Genomic DNA, 15,787 nt, shown 5'->3' with positions numbered 1-15,787 from the left:
GCCAAGGCTCACGGAGGTTAAGAACCTGTCCAGAATTGCCCATCTAATGAAGAAGAGTCCAGGTCAAAATGCAGGCCTGACCCTGAATCCCATCCTCTTTCTACTTCACCCTATTGTTACCCTGTTGCTTGGGGGCAGGGCTGGATGCAAGACCAAGTGACGTGGATGCAGGATGCTCAGGGAAGTCATGTCCAGGGGGAACAGCTGCCCCAAGACCACCCAGCACCCCTGACCAGACACTAAACTCTGTCCACTGGGGCCATCCCAGAAAACAGCCAGGCCAGGCCCACCTTTGGCCTCCATCAGAGCCCCACCTCCCTTGCTTTGGGGGGCTGCAGTGAGGGGTGGGTGCTGGGATTACCAACAGGGAGAGATCAGCATGGGCTGTGGAGTCCTTTTGCAAACAAAGGAGGAGAAGGGGATGAAAGTTTCCAGCAGCATTTGCTCAGCAGTTTTTCACACTTAATTAAGGCCCTCGTTAGCCTGTCAGATCCTGATCGTTCCCTTGCAATATTAGCACTCCTCCTGGGGTATTCAAGGACCCCTGCTTTAGCAATAGTGTCTCTTCCATAATTATATTACCTTCATTTTGTTCGAACGGGCGATCTGTATTAGTTTATGACACTGGGTCCCTAATTACATGGTGCTTATATTTTTACACCTAAGTAATATGAAACGATAATCATTCTCAAAGAGGATCGTTAGGATGATGTATTATCATTTAAATGCTCATAAAAATTAGAGTTGCCTCTTGTGGGGCAACGGGATCTAATTACCTTCCATCCAGCCTGTGCCTCCTTTCTCCCACTCAGAGCAAAGCAGACGTGGCCTTTCCCTTTGCCCCCAGCTCCTCAGAAGCCAGTGGAAGTGCCACCAAAGTTGTCACTCGCCAACGTGGCTCTTTGCGGCCTGGTGTCACTACTGTCTCTCATCATCATCATGCAGCAGGGCCGCCCGCAGGGGGTGGGAGTTAGGTTAAGCTCAAAGGTAGGTCTCAGATGGAGAGGGTTAAAGGCAGGGCAGACCACCCAAGTTGGTCTTAGAGAGTGTTTTCCATCACCCAAGGCATTTTGGTGTCTTCAGATGCAGGCACAAGGGACAAAAATGTAATGATCCTAGAGGTCCTAAAGGTGTCTGTGGAACCTCTTCTCCCCTTGCCCCAGGGTTGCTTGAAATCCTCTTTCCTTCTTTTCCTTCCCTTCAGCTTGGTATGAGGACAGAAGGGTCCCTAGAGCTGGGCCTTGGTTCAGACCCCGAGCTCAGGTGACACAGAGGGCTGGCAGCCATCAGATAAGAGCATCGGTTACAGATCCTTCCAGAGCTGGCTTGGTCTTCCAGGTTCTGTTACGTTCAGCGGACGTGGACTCTCTGGGCTGTGGTGCCTACTGGTGAATCCCCAGGGGCTCATGCCTGGAGTTCATCACCTTCTTCCCCCAGCGTTTACCCAGAACCAGGAACGTGCCACCCAGAGCCCAAGAACCAAGCTATAAAGATCTCTATTCACCCAAATCTCCAGGAAAAGAGACTGGGTTGACTTCCCGGTCACCAGCCCAAAACTCTTGGGACTCACTGAATCAGGAGGGCCTCCCACTTGTGTAACCCAAAGTTCCTCTGGCTGGGCAGCGGGGCCCCGCCTGCGCATGGACGTGTCCTGTACCTTCCTAACCAGGCCTTTCAACTCTACCCCCACACTTGCAGTGCCCAGCCAGCCCCCTGAGAACGTCCGAGCCCTGTCCATAACTTCCGACGTGGCCGTCATCTCCTGGTCAGAACCTCCACGCAGCACCCTCAACGGCGTCCTCAAAGGCTATCGGGTCATCTTCTGGTCACTCTACGTCGATGGGGGTGAGTCTGCTGGGAGTGGTGGCCGGCTCGTGGAGCGAGAGGCACGGGGCCGGTGGAGATCCGTACTAAGAGCTGAGCATCTTCCATGGGATGTCGAGTGGAAGTCCAGCCCCTCCTCCATACCTGTCATCCCGGGGTCAGAGCCGGGGCCAGGGTGGGTGGGGTACACATAGTCATCTCCCTGGTGGGGATGGACACCAGCTGCTCCTGGACAGCAGTATGTTGGGCAGTGATTCGAGGGGTGAGACAAGCACGTTTGCTTTTCTGATGGAATGTGTTGATATTAGGACTTTGTGGCCATGTCAGTCAGGGGACAGGTGGTGTGCTCAAACAGGGCAAGTGAGGAGACTTTAATGAAGACGCTGCTTTCCAAGGAGTCTGGAGGGAGGATGGGGCCCCTGGGACTAGCAGAAGCAGGAAGCCATCAACGCCTAGGCCTGAAGGGGCAAGAGAAGGAAGCAGGGTCACCAGAACCCAGGGAGAGCCACCCCTCAGCCAGACGGACAGCGAGGCATGTGGTCTGTGCAGATGAGCCGCCCAGGACCTGGAGAAGGGTGCACGGCAGAGCTGGGGGTAGGAATGGCAGAAGGAGAAAAAACGACAATGGCCCGACCCTTCGGGTGCCTGCCTTCCCCTGGGATCCAGTAGTCCAGACAGGCTTGTGTAGCCCCAGACACACCAAGCCCCTGCCCAGTGGTGTAACAGAGCCCTTGCAGTGACCAGGAAGTCTGCAGTCTTGCAAGCCAGAGGCCCAGCATCCCAAACTACGGAAATCAGTTTGCCTCCCCAGATCCTCAGCCTTTTGCCACTTGTCCCCTGGCTCCTCCCTTCTCTCCTGGAGGCCTTGGGACTCCAGCTCATGGTCATCCCTCCGTGGCAGCGGCCCTCCCCTTCCCGACCTGGATTCTGCTCTGCCCAGAAGCCCTGCTGACAGTAGTTGTCTCTCCCTGCCACACCTCCATCATCTCCTCCCCAAACACAGAGACCTGAAGGTCTCCCAAGGCCTTATACGATGAGGTGGCCTCACATATCCGTGCTGAGCCAGGGATGGGGCCTCATTTTCCAGAATTTGCTTCCACTTTCCTAAGCCTGTGGCTCCCCACTCAGCCCTCAGGTGAGGAAGGCATCAGCCTCTCTAGTCTCCAAAGGCAACGTGGATTGATGGCCATGCTGCCCTCTTCCTGGGTCTTTCTCTGTCTCTAGTCCTAGACAAGTCCACCCTGGTTTCTAACCTTCCCAAAAAGGAAGGTCCCACCACTCAGGCCTCTGAGGTTCCCCTGCACCCACCTGGAGTCCCCTCAGGCTGGGCCTGGCGTCCTCACCCTCTGGAATCTGGCCGACTGCTGCCTACCCCTGGCCGGGCCCTCTGCCAGGCCTTTGCCTGCGCCAGGTCCCTGATAGGCGCCAGGGTAGGTTTGCCGGCACTAGTCTTCTACAAGCCGGTATCTGGGGCTGTTTTCTGAAAAGCCGGTAGTACCGGGGGGAGGGCTGTGAGCTCAGGAGTCTGTCTCTTTCCTCCTCCTAAGGCCCTGGCCGTCCCACGGGACCCTCTCCCTAAGCCCTTCTTCAGAGTCTACAGCGCGTTCCTTGGCAGAGCCAGGATGACAGGTCCTCGCTGAGCCCGAGGAAGGCTTGGCCCTTCCACCAGCCTCGCCCGCGTTCTCTGTGCGGGTTCTTTGCAGGGAGGGTGTCCTCAATTGGGGGGAGAGGGTAACGGGGATTGACCCCTTATCCTCTCGAGAGTTCAGGGTGCTGGTCCAGGAGTGGTCAGGTGCGGGGGAGGCATCCTCAGCCTGTCATCCCCCGTGGATCCACTGCCTAGGCAGAGCTGAGAGCCCGAGGAGGTGCCGGGCAGCCAAGAGGAACAGCTGCTGCCTGGGCGCCTTGTCCAGGCTCCCCTCCAGGTCCAAGTCACTCCTGGGGTCCCTCACATGGAGAGAGGTTTGGGTGGAGGACAGGGAAATGTGGCTTGGAGAGATGAGAGATGGGACTATCCTATGGGGAGAGTATTAAGCTGAATTTGGTGCAAGGTTGACTAGGGGCCAAGGCCCAGCTGGCATTTGTCGCTCACCCTGGTTGGTCCACCTGGGGAGAAATGTGGTCCAGGAGCAGTGCCCCACATCCACACCCATGAACTTGAGGTGGAGGGTCCCCCTAGTCGCTACCACCATGGAGTCAAGGTCTGAGCCCAGTGGAGCAGGCCGGCCCCGAGCCCAGCCTGGCGGAGGGGCAGCGGCTGGGGGACCGTGGCCTGGCCGGCCCGGACCACACTCAAGGGCTGCTCGTGTCCGGCAGAGTGGGGCGAGATGCAGAACATCACCACCACGCGGGAGAGGGTGGAGCTGCGAGGCATGGAGAAGTTCACCAACTACAGCGTGCAGGTGCTGGCCTACACCCAGGCCGGGGACGGCGTGCGCAGCAGCGTGCTCTACATCCAGACCAAGGAGGACGGTGAGTGCGCTCCTCCAGCCCCGGCCTGGCCTCGGACCGCGCGGCAGCTCCCAGGGCCTGCTGCTGAGCACTGCCCTCGAGCCGCCCCGCTGCTCACCCGAGGAGAAGGGTGAGAGCAGAGCCCCGTCCTTTCTCCTGTCCCTTTGGTTCGCTGAAGGGTGACTCTGAGGACGCTGGGGCCCTGCTTTGGGAGAACACAGCTTACTTACTGTAAATGGTGGTGAGGTGCTCCAGGACTCGAGCATAACCTTACGAGCCACCGTACCCCCTCCCCCTGCAGCACTGGGTCAGAGGCCGGATAAAGCCGGTCCCCCCACACCCCAGGAGCATACTTTAGGGCATCTGCTCCCCTGCAGGGTTCAGCCTGGTGTCCTCTGGATACAGGTGGTTGGGACTGGGGGAAAAGGGAGCATCACCCCACATATCCTAGGTTAGGGACTCGGCAATCACCCCACAGAGGCCCCAGAATGGGCCAGGCCCTGGACTCTGGTGTGCAGGGGGCTCTCAGGGAGGGCATGGGATGTGCTTCCACTTGGAGCTGTGATCTCAAAGCCCTTCTCTATGGGGGCAGAACTGGAAGAAAACAGAGATAAGGAGCCAAACCTCAAGGGGAGAGTGACGGAGTCAGATGGGGGAGGCTGAGAGCTGAGTCATCCCAGGAGGGATCAGGTTGGGAGAAGGGCCAGACTTCCTGTCTGAGCTGGAGCTGACACCTCCAGGGGCCTTGCCGGGTCCAGGAGGTGCTATGTGTAACCATGCACAGCTCCAAGCTCGTCTTCCACTTCCTTCCTCACCGCCCCCCAACCCCATCACTGAGTTGATTCTAACCCTTCTGAGCCAGGTGCTGTATCGGCAGAAGAGTCGGTTGATGTTAAGTGCCTTACGCACACTGGGCGCTTAATAAACGGTAGCCAGGGTTGCCATCATGGCTTTCTTCCCACGCAGCCTCAGTTTTTTCAAAGGATACAGAGACCCACAGTCTAGGCCCTACCCAGACACTTTAGCAGAAGGAGCTGGAGGGGTGAGAGGAGTTAAAAGGAGCGGCTCTAATGTGATGATGGAGATGTTCCCAGTGCAGCCCCGCGCTTGGTGACTTGGTGACCAGACCAGCTCAGATTAACGCTCCTTACTCTCCCTAAGCCCCTCCCTTTCCATCAGATCATCCCCCTCCCACACTTAAGCTCTGAGCAATTAAATATTTACCAACCTGCCCGCCCTACTTTTCCTGTCATTAATCCGCCCATCGAGGTTTCCTGGGACAGCTCCACCTGCTCTTGTGTGGAGACTGAACGGAGAGGGTGCTCAGCGCCTGGCCCCTTTCAGGGCCTCAAGGACACACTCACACACACACACACACACACACACACACACACACACACACACTGGCACCTTCTTGGCCTCTAGAAATTAACCACCCAGACCCCCAGACTTTTTGTGTCCTATTCTGATGCAAGGCCTGAGTTGTAAGCACCTACACATGTTTAACTGACCAAGGCGAGACCCCACAAGGGTATCCAAAGGTCTAGGAGCACCATCCCTCCCTACAAGGAGCTGTCGACCCCCTACCCTTGAGCTGCCTACGGAGCCACACACAGGGATACGCACAGGCAGGGGCCAGGTCCTAAGGCAGCAGCTTCCCCGAGTGGAAGGGACACTGGTAAACACAGCAGCCGTGTGTGCCCCAGCCCTGCCACCTATGGGCAAGTCACTTAACCTTTCTGACCCTCAGTTTCCTCATGATAAAATGGGGACAGTGCCTCACCTAGACGTTGTAAGAAACAACATAGCTACAGAATCCTTTCTAAAATGTCAAGTGCTAGCAAATGGTAGTTGCTTTATACATGCCAAGAGCTGGCAATGAAATGACTGCTTCTGATGACCCAGGTGCCCTTGAGGGAAGCCTAAGCTAAAAGGAGCCTGCTGTCCGATGAGATCTCATCCAGAACAGTGGTCATAACTTGACATGTGTGTGACGTGCCATCATAAGCATGATTTAACCTTCCAATAGCCCTACAGGATAGGTATTCTTTCCATTTTAGAGACTAGGAAACGGAGCCCTAGAGCGCTAAAGCAACTTGCCGAAGGTCACAAAGCTAATGGGTGGCAAATCAAGGCTTTCTTGCCTCCCTAGCCTCTATACTTTCCATCATACCACTGGTATCGGTTAGGAAGCCTTTGGTAGATTTTAGCAATAAGCATATTTATTATCATATATAACAAGAAGTCTTGAGTAGGGCAGCTCCAGGGTTGGTTAACTCAGTGGTTCCCATCTTTCTGCTCTGCCATCCTCAGCCTGTCAGCTGTTCCTCCCGTGATTTCAAGATGGCTGCAGCTCCAGGCATCACGCCAGACAAGACAGAGTTCAGGATGAGAGAAGCAGTCTCTTCCTATGGGCCTCTCTTGGGAGTAAAAAAAAACCTTTCCCAGAAATCCCCTCAACAGGTTCATGCTCATTTCCCATCGGCCACAGTGGGGCAATATGCCTCTAGCAAAGCTAGTCACTGAAAGGAGAAGGGAAATATCATGGCTGACTTACTCTAAGCCTAATAAATCCTCTGGTATAGGTGATGGAGACAGCTTTCTCTGAAGGGTGGAGGAGCATGGGTGACCCAAGCAAGAGTGAGACTCTGTTTGCAAGGAAGAGGAAGGAATGATAGCAGAGGGGTAGGTGGACAGCCATGCCTGCCCCAGCCGTGCTGCTCCAGCTCCACCAGACTCTCCCATCTGTAGGTGGTAGTCATCACAGTTGTTACTCAGCTGACTTGGAAAGCAGACAGACCCACATTCCAATTCCAGCTGCTCCATGGGACAGATACCCTAATCTGAAGACTCTGTGACTCCATACCCACCACGACCACTCCCCCTCAGGAACTTGCATTTTACCAAAGGAAAAAAATTACCAGAAAATTTAGAGAAAGGCAAGATACATAAAAAGATACAATGCAAACATATCAATTCAAGCTCATTTCTTAAGTCCAGATCTCTCAGTCTGAGCCTGGTTTCAGGCTGGCTTGGCTGCACTCAGTTCATGAGCTACAAAACCTCTTGCCTACCGCTTGTCTCCCCTGTGAATACCAGACCTAGCTACATGACCTTGGAGTGCAAAGTTGGGTTGGATTTTAGACCACTTTAAAGGTCTTTAACTGAGGAAGGGGCTTGAGCTAGAGCCGCGTGTTAGGACGGTAACTCTTGTAGAAGCATGGAGGATTGATTGCAGGAAGGGGATGGGGGGGATAAGGACTTGGGTCAGAGGGGCCTCTTAGAACCTGTGGGCATCTAGACAGAGAAGAGGAAGGTGTGTGCTAGTTCAGCAACAGTGAGGATGAAGGGAGGAGGAGGGACACGTTTAGGGAAACATATCAGAGGAGTTCCACTTCCAGGAATGGTAGACGTGGTAACTCAAACCCACACTCCTCCTTGCTGGAACACTAGGAAATATGAATAAAATATTTTTTAATACTTGCTTCAAGGTATCAGAGAGCTGGCAGGAAAGTAAAGAGTTACTGGGCCAGGATCCAAGGAAGAATGGAGGCCCAGGAGGTGAGCCTGGTATCTGGAACAGCTCTTCCCCTCGGGGGCATTTGCTGAATCTGGAGGCAGTGACTGAGAAACTGAGCAGTACTAGAAAGACATTAATTGGAGGCCAGGGCCTGCTAGGGTGTGTGGGTCTGTCTGGTGGACCCTTCTCCCATCCCCTTCACCCCCCAACCCCCGCCTACTTTGAGTTGAGACCATGAAGGGTAGAAGAACTCTAAGATTAAAAGTGGACCAAAAGTAGCTCAGCCTCAAATCATCTCAGTCCTAGAAATTAGATTGAGTTGACCTCAGGTTGCTAGTGCCCCAGATTGCAGATGCCTGTCAGAAGCAAACATGAATTCTTTCTTTAGGAAGATTACATCACCTGAGACCTCAAATTATTTCCACAAACAATTTTGCAAATAATATGTCTGGCATACAGTAAAAAATAATGGTGACAATGTGAACAAAAGCCAGCAGAAAAAGAAAAAGACAAAAGAAACAGATCCACAAGAGTTCCAAACATAGGTTTTATCAAATATGGACTTTAAAATAATTATTCTTAACAATTGAAATTTGAAATTTTAAGAGTATTGGAAGCTATCAAATGGAAAATCTAGAAATAAAAACTATTAATAACTGAAATTAAGAACTCACTAGATGGGTTTAACAACAAATTAGTCACAGCCAAAGAGATAAATAGTGAACTGGAAGATACGTCAAAAGATAATATCTTCTGATATTATAAAGACAAATGAATGGAAAATAAAACAGCAAATAAGAGAATGGAAAATAAAAGAGCAAATAAGAGATATAGAGCAGTGATTTTCAAACTTTACTGTGCATACAAATCACTTGGGGATCATGTTAAAATTCAGATTCTGATTTAGTAGATCTAGGGTGGAACCTGAGATTTTGCATTTCTAACATGCTCCCAGGTGACACTGCTGCTGATCCATGGACCACATTCTGAATATCAAGGACATAGAAGATGTGAGAAGATATCCCAAAGAAGAGGAGAAAGAGAATGGAGCAGAAGATAAAATGTCTGAAAACTTTTCAAAGCTGTGAAAGACATCAAGCCCAAATGCACAAATCTCTACAACCCTCACAGGCAATAACTTAAAGAAATCCACACCTAGGCTTATCATAGTAGAGCTGCTAAAAAACAAACACAAAGAGAAAAATCTTAAAAGCAACAGGAGGGAAAAAAGGCCACTTACCTTCAAGGGAGCAAAAATTAGATTGTCAGCTAACTTATCAGAAACAATGGAAGCCAGCAAACAATACAATGGTATATTTAAAGTATGTATGAAAAAATAGTTATCAACCTGTGATTTTTATACCTAGCAAAAATATTTTTCAAGATTAAGATGAAATAAAGACATTTTCAGACCAAAAAAAAAAAAAAAACTGAGATAATTTATCATCAACCTACCTGCCCTGGAAGAAATACTAAAGGGTATTCCTTCACTAGAAGGAAAATGATCCCAGGTGGAAACTCAGTGATGTAGGAAGGAAAGAAGAGCAATTAACGGTGAATATATGGGTAAATCAAAATCAATATTGATTGCATAAAATGGTGATCATGTCATCGTCTTGAAGGGGGATCTAAAATATATACAGAATTAAAATATACAACAATGGCATGTAAATTGAGAGAGGGTAAATGCAAGTTCTAAGTCCTTGCATTGTCTGAGAAGAAAAGTGCCAATTAATAATGTTAGACTTTGGTAAGGCAAAGATTCACATTGTAATCTAAAAGTAATTAAAAACTGTATTATAGCAAAACTAACAGAGGAGGGGAAATAGAGTATTTTTAATACTCAATCCAAAAGAAGGCACAAAGGAAAAAACAATAGGTGGGACAAATAGAAAGTATTTAGTAAGATGGGATATTTAAACCCAAATATATCAGGAATAGCATTAAAGATAAATTGACTAAATTCTCCAATTAAAAGATAAAGATTGCCAGATTGGCTAGCAATGAAACAAAACCCAAATATGTGCCGTTTATAGGAGACATCTAAAACATAATGGTGTAGAAAAGTTAAGCATGAAAAGATGGAAAAAGATAGACATACCCTGCAAAACTAAGAGAAAACTGGAATATTAATATCAGACATAGTATGCTTTAAGGCAAAAACTCATTCTTAGAAGGACACTTTGTTATGGTAAAAGACTTAATTTACTAGGCAAATAAAGCAGTTCTAAATTTTTATGAACTTAATAACCTTGAAATACATAAAACAAAAACCAACAGCACTACAGGGATAAATAGATAAATCTATAATCGTAGTGGGAGATTTCAACATATTTCTCTCAATAACTGATAAGGAAAAAAAAGTATGCAACGACAGAGAAGATTTGAACACTGCAAATTGCCCCAGTGGCCATCCATAGACCCCCTTGCATCCCGAAACTGCAGAGACCCCTAGCAGAGGTAAATGGCAAGGCTATAGCAGTGAGGAAGGGCAGAGTTAAGGATGATTGCGAGCTTCTGGGTTCAGGTCCCTGGATGGATGATGATGCTGTTTTAAATTATTTTATTTAACCTAGAATTGTTGACCACTTATTAGATTTTAAAAATTGAAGTAGGTACTAAAAGCTAAGAGTCAGGGGAGGGAATGCAAAAATACTAGTTGTTACAATCTACTGAGTGTCATCTGTGTGTTAGGCACCATGCCAGGTGCTTTATTTTAATTAGAACTAATTCTCACTACAGACCTTTAATGTGGTTGTTATGTCCCTATAGATGGGGAAACTGAGACTCAGAAAGGTAAAATAAGTTGAATAGTATACCATCACAATCTTCAAAGGAGCATAAAAGCTCCCAGGAGGGAAGACAAGTCACAACAACACAAGGGAAAGACGAAGGAGACTGTGGGCTGCAAACAGGATGCTTCCAGTCTTCCAGGCAGAGCCCTGGGGTCCCAGCCAGGCCAGGCAGGCTCAGACATGGGAGCAAGGGGAGGTCAGAATCCATACAGATTGGATCCACTTAGGATGGATTTCTCAGCCAATTCTAAAGTAGACTTTCCCTCCTGAAAAGAGAAAGGGCCTAGCCAGCCCCCCAAGGGCAGTGCCCTGAGCACATGGCAGGAAACACAGTCACCCACTGGCTGACCACTGACCCTTGACCCTCGGGAGGAGGCCTGCTCTGTGAGTCTCTAGAGTCCCCAGCCTCAAGGAGCTCACAGGGCAAAAAGCAAATTGACCTGTATATTTGTTTGGCCTAAGTACAAGCTTCGTTAGTAGAGCATTGGGGTGGGGATCAGATTAGGGTGATTGGGATCAAGATGAATTCCTTATGGGTTCTGTTTCTTTCTTGTGTATCTGAAGTCCTTAGTTCTGGCCAAACAGTTCTGAACCGGCCACTCCCAGTGCTTCCATCTCAGAGACTTTGTTACAAGCCCCTAATAATCACCACCTGTTGGCCATGCTAGAACCTCCTCCTTTAAACCACAGCTCAGAGATGCCTCCTTCAGGAAGCGCTCCCAGATTGATCTGCCTCACTCTCCCCACCCTGCATTCTTTCCCAAAGGCTTTGCTCCTCCTTTCTCCAAACTGACCCGACCTTCCCCTGCTCAGTTCCAGGTCCCCCTGCTGGCATCAAAGCTGTCCCTTCATCCGCTAGCAGTGTGGTTGTGTCATGGCTCCCCCCAACCAAGCCCAACGGGGTGATCCGCAAGTACACCATCTTCTGCTTCAGCCCCGGGTCTGGCCAGCCGGTAAGTGGGCCCAGGGCCAAATGATGAGCAGGACAGGAGAAAGAGAAAGTACCTGTAGATCAGCTGGCTTCTGAGCCAAACCCTGGGGCTGCTTATATCTGTGCTTCTTCTTGGATTCATGGATAAGTATGGGCACTGGTCACCCAAGAGTGGCTAAAGCCTTACCCCAGTCCATCTTGGGTCAGTCCTCTGTTCCAGGGGCTGCAAGATTACCACAAGCCCTGGAAGCTCCTTTGAGTCAGGGGTCACGTTCAAGCAGGTGGGAGGACAGGGCCTTGGCTTTTCTGGTCTGGCTGACCAAGGAAGCTCCTAGCAGATCCCAGAGCTCTGGACTGGGGACTCGCTGGCCCTCGGCCTTTGGAAATGAATCAACTTTTCAGTATGATCAGTCCGGGCTTGGAGGGCTGCTGGAGCTCTACCCTGAGTGGCCCCCTCAGCATGGTGCCAGTTGAAGAGAGAGGAGAAGATGGGGGACAGATGGGGGAAGGCAAGGGCATCTCTCTCTGGGCCAGGGTCTGGGCCTAGCCTAGGGGAGAGGACTGAGAGATAGCTCTGTCTGCCCAAACCCGGGAGCAAAGTGGGCAGCCCCCAGGCTGGGGCACAGTGCGGGGGGCTAACCCCTGCCCTCTACTGAGGGCTGCTAAGAGAGAGGAGAGGATGAGGGCGGGTGCCGTGGGATATGCACCCATATCCCATAATAGGCATCCTTCCCTCTGCCTCCTTCCTTATCTCCAGCCACTCAACCAGAGTTCTGCTGGGTGACTGCTCTGGAGCACACCTCTTATAGTTACAAGAGCAGGTGCAAAGACACCTGCCCTTGGGGCGCTTTCAGTCTAGTGGGAAAAGCAGAGGGGTGCTCCCTGGGGGGGGCATGAGTACTATCAAGGGATGTGCTCAGGACCGGGGAGAGCAGGGAGCAGATGGAGGCCAGCTTCTCCCTCCATCAGCAACTTGTGATGTGACAACAGCCCCAGCACCTGCAGATGAGCTTCCGGCAGCCCGGAAAGCCGCCCTGAAATTGCTCGGTAATTGCGTCCTCATCTCATCCTCTGTTCTCTGCTTTCCTGTGGTCTTTCTGAATTACCCTCTGAGCCGTAGGTGGCCCCACTCCTCACCAGTGAGGCCAGAGTTCTATTACCAGAGGGGAAGCCCAGAAATGTCTTTTCAATGACTCCGTCCCCTCCTCTCCATCCTCACAGCCACTGTGTCACATGCAGAAAAGTACATACATGATGACTATACAACTCCATGAATTTTCACACATCCAAGTATGCAGAAGGGGGGATTCCCAGAGCAGGGAACAGGACAACACCCCAGAAGGTCACCACCCTCCCCCTGAAGGCGTAACCACCATCCTGGCTTCAGATTAGCATTGCCTCTTTTTGTTCTTTATATTACACACACACACACACACACCATTTGCCTAGCTTCTTTGACCCAACATTATTTTGAGCTTGTGAATTTCATCCATATTGTTGTGTGTGGTGAGAGATCACTCACTGTCACTTCAGTATAGTTTTCAATTACGTGTGTGTATCACAATTTATTTATCCGTTGTGTTATCCGTTGATAGGCATTTGGGTAGTTTTCCGTTTGGAGCTATAACAGATGGTGCTGCTGTGAAAACTCTTGTCCATGTCTCTTGGTGCTCTTGTGTATGCGTTCCTGTTGGGCCTGTGAGAGGAACTCCTGGATCACGGGGTCTGCAGGTGTTAGGTTGAGAACACCCTGCCATTGTTGGGGGGTTGTACCAATTTTCCAATCAATATTTTCAGCCATGTCTTCTGCCCCTTTTGCCCCCCTCCCACTCACACACATCCTAGGCTCTTGTTACACTCGGCTTGTCACCGTCTGGACAGCCGCTCTGCCTTTCACCCCCCACCCCTCTGCCCTGCTGATCCTACCGCCCATGGCATGTTCTTCATCCTCTAGCACACGCTGAATGCATTAGCTGGCAGTTAGCTGCTCACTCACCTGTCTCCCGCACTGGTCTGAGGGGCCCTGTGAGGACAAGGGCAGCATCTATCTATTCATCTTTGGGTCCCCAGCTGCGGAACATGGTGCCTGGAACATCATTGTCACAGAATACGTGTCTGATGAATGAATTACTAGCACCCTGGCAATTGTAAAGCCTTGGACGTTGGGCAAGTTTCCCTTCATAAATTGATGAGAGGGTGGGAACTCATTCTCCAGCTTGGGTTTGTATGGTCATTACTTCCTCTGATAATGAAGTCTTTCAAAGGGATTGGTATCTGGGAACTCAGCCTCCTCATTAACTCAGGCTCCAGGATGCCCAGTCAACTGGCTGGGGACACATCTCCCAGGCTCCGGAGCAGAGTGCCTGGTCCCCATGCCCTCCTCCTGCTGCTGGAGACCTGGGGAGCCTCCCTCCTTCCTCTTTATGCCCCGAGCATAGAGGAACCTCCTCTCTCCTGGGGAGATTTCCCATCAGACATTGTCACATGGTGGGTGGGGCAGGTGTGCTAATGTGATGAGAACTGCAGTTCAGCCATGTTGCAAGGCAGGGGCTGGGCTGAAGGAGGGACCAGGGGACCTAACCACCACATGTGATTGTGTAATATGATTGCTTTGCAGAAATATATTCCAGATTCCAAACAACTGCATCACAAATTCATTTATGAAAGAGCTCCAGGAGTGAGGGCACACTCGTGTACATGTGATAGTGCAAGACTGTGGGAGTAAGTGTGGGGTGAGAGGCAAATGCGTGTGAGTCTGTGTGTGTACATACTGGAGTGTATGAACTTGTGTGTGTGGAATCCTCAGAATAGATGCGGGAAACTACATATGGTGCAGGATCCCAGGAATTACACCCTAGGGCTGGCCAGAGCTGCCTTGAGTCCTGTTAGAAATTTTACCAAACAATTTAATACACTTGTTGTTTTTCTCTGCTTATCAAAATAATACAATTTTATTGTAGAAAATTCTGTAAATATATAAAATATAGAGAGGAAAGTAAAAATTACTTGTACTCTCATTCCCTAAAGATAAACATTGGCAACGTTTTGGTGTATAATCTTCTAGTCTTTGATCTGTACGTATACCATGGTTTTGTTTTGGGTTTTTTACAAAATTAAAATAAAATTTTACACAATGTGATATAATCTGCATTTTTCATGTAACATATGAAGGCACTTTCCCACACCATCGAATATTCTTTTTTATTGAAATATTCTTGACATCAAATATTCTTTTTTTTTTTTGGTTGCACCACATGGCTTGTGGGATTTTAGTTCCCTGACCAGGGATTGAACCCAGGCCCTTGGCAGTGAGAACGCAGATCCTAACCACTTTACCACCAGGGAATTTCCATGACATCAAGTATTCTTTTAAAATGTCATCTGTATGTACATAATCTATTTAACCAGTCCCCCAATTATTCTATATTTAATCTGTTTTTAATTTTTCACCATTATAATGTTTCATTGAGAGTTCTTCATAAAAGTTTTTATGTACATGTTTTATTTTTTTCTTAGGTTAAATTTCCATAGGAATTCCTGGGTCACAAAGAGTATGAACATTCTTAAGGTTTGCATACACGTTTGCAAATTACTCTTCAGAAATTTTGCACCAATTTATACTTCTTATACAGCATTATAAGTAGCATATACTTCTTCCTTGCACCCATACTAATCCAAGGTATTATATATTTTTCTTTTTTTGACAGTTGGGATTTTTTTAAAAAGAGGTCTTGTTTTAAGTTATATTTCTTGGATTACTAGTTAGGTTGATTAGTGCTATGTGTTTTCTGGATGTTTTTTTCATCTTTGGGTAATTGTCAATTCATGTCCTTTGTCCATTTTTTATTTGGGTGTATCGTGGTTTTCTTCTTATTGATTTGTAAGTGCTCTTTACATATTAAGGATAATAACCATTTTTGACCATATATGTTGCAAGTATTTGCTTGCCTTTGATTCTAGTTTTTATTATACCATAGGTTTTCTTTTTGTATGATTTAAATTTATAAATCATTTTCATTTTTGATTTTTCCTTTATTTTTGTTATTAGGACAGATAAATATTAACCTATAGTTTCCTCTTTCATAGTTTTACCTTTTTTTAACCTTTGATCCACTGGGACTTTATTTGGGAGTAGAGTTGTGTATTTCTGAAAGTGATTTCAGGACATTCTTGGGGAATCCAGGTTAAAAGAAGGCACCCAGGATCTGGGTAATATGCTAATGCCTTCAGGGGGAAGCCAAAGCATTCCTGCCCTGTGTAGACACA

The 15,787-nt window shown here is 48.9% G+C and overlaps 1 protein-coding gene across 1 annotated transcript in view; it reads left to right on the top strand.

The window, feature by feature from the left end:
• DSCAML1 (DS cell adhesion molecule like 1) overlaps positions 1–15,787 on the top strand; it is a gene marked incomplete at its 3' end in the record, with an annotated part of 341,904 nt that overhangs the window by 309,657 nt on the left and 16,460 nt on the right. Inside the window, exons 18-20 of the mRNA XM_082626503.1 lie at positions 1,699–1,845; positions 4,141–4,296; positions 11,404–11,543. Coding sequence (XP_082482629.1) covers positions 1,699–1,845; positions 4,141–4,296; positions 11,404–11,543 — 443 coding nt within the window. The remainder of the gene's footprint in view (positions 1–1,698; positions 1,846–4,140; positions 4,297–11,403; positions 11,544–15,787) is intronic.

Source organism: Mesoplodon mirus (genome assembly GCF_964341445.2).
Source record: "Mesoplodon mirus genome assembly, chromosome: 7".
In the NCBI taxonomy this organism is placed as follows: domain Eukaryota; kingdom Metazoa; phylum Chordata; class Mammalia; order Artiodactyla; family Ziphiidae; genus Mesoplodon; species Mesoplodon mirus.
Note: the sequence above shows the minus strand (reverse complement) of the source record. Positions and strands in the feature narration are given on the sequence as shown.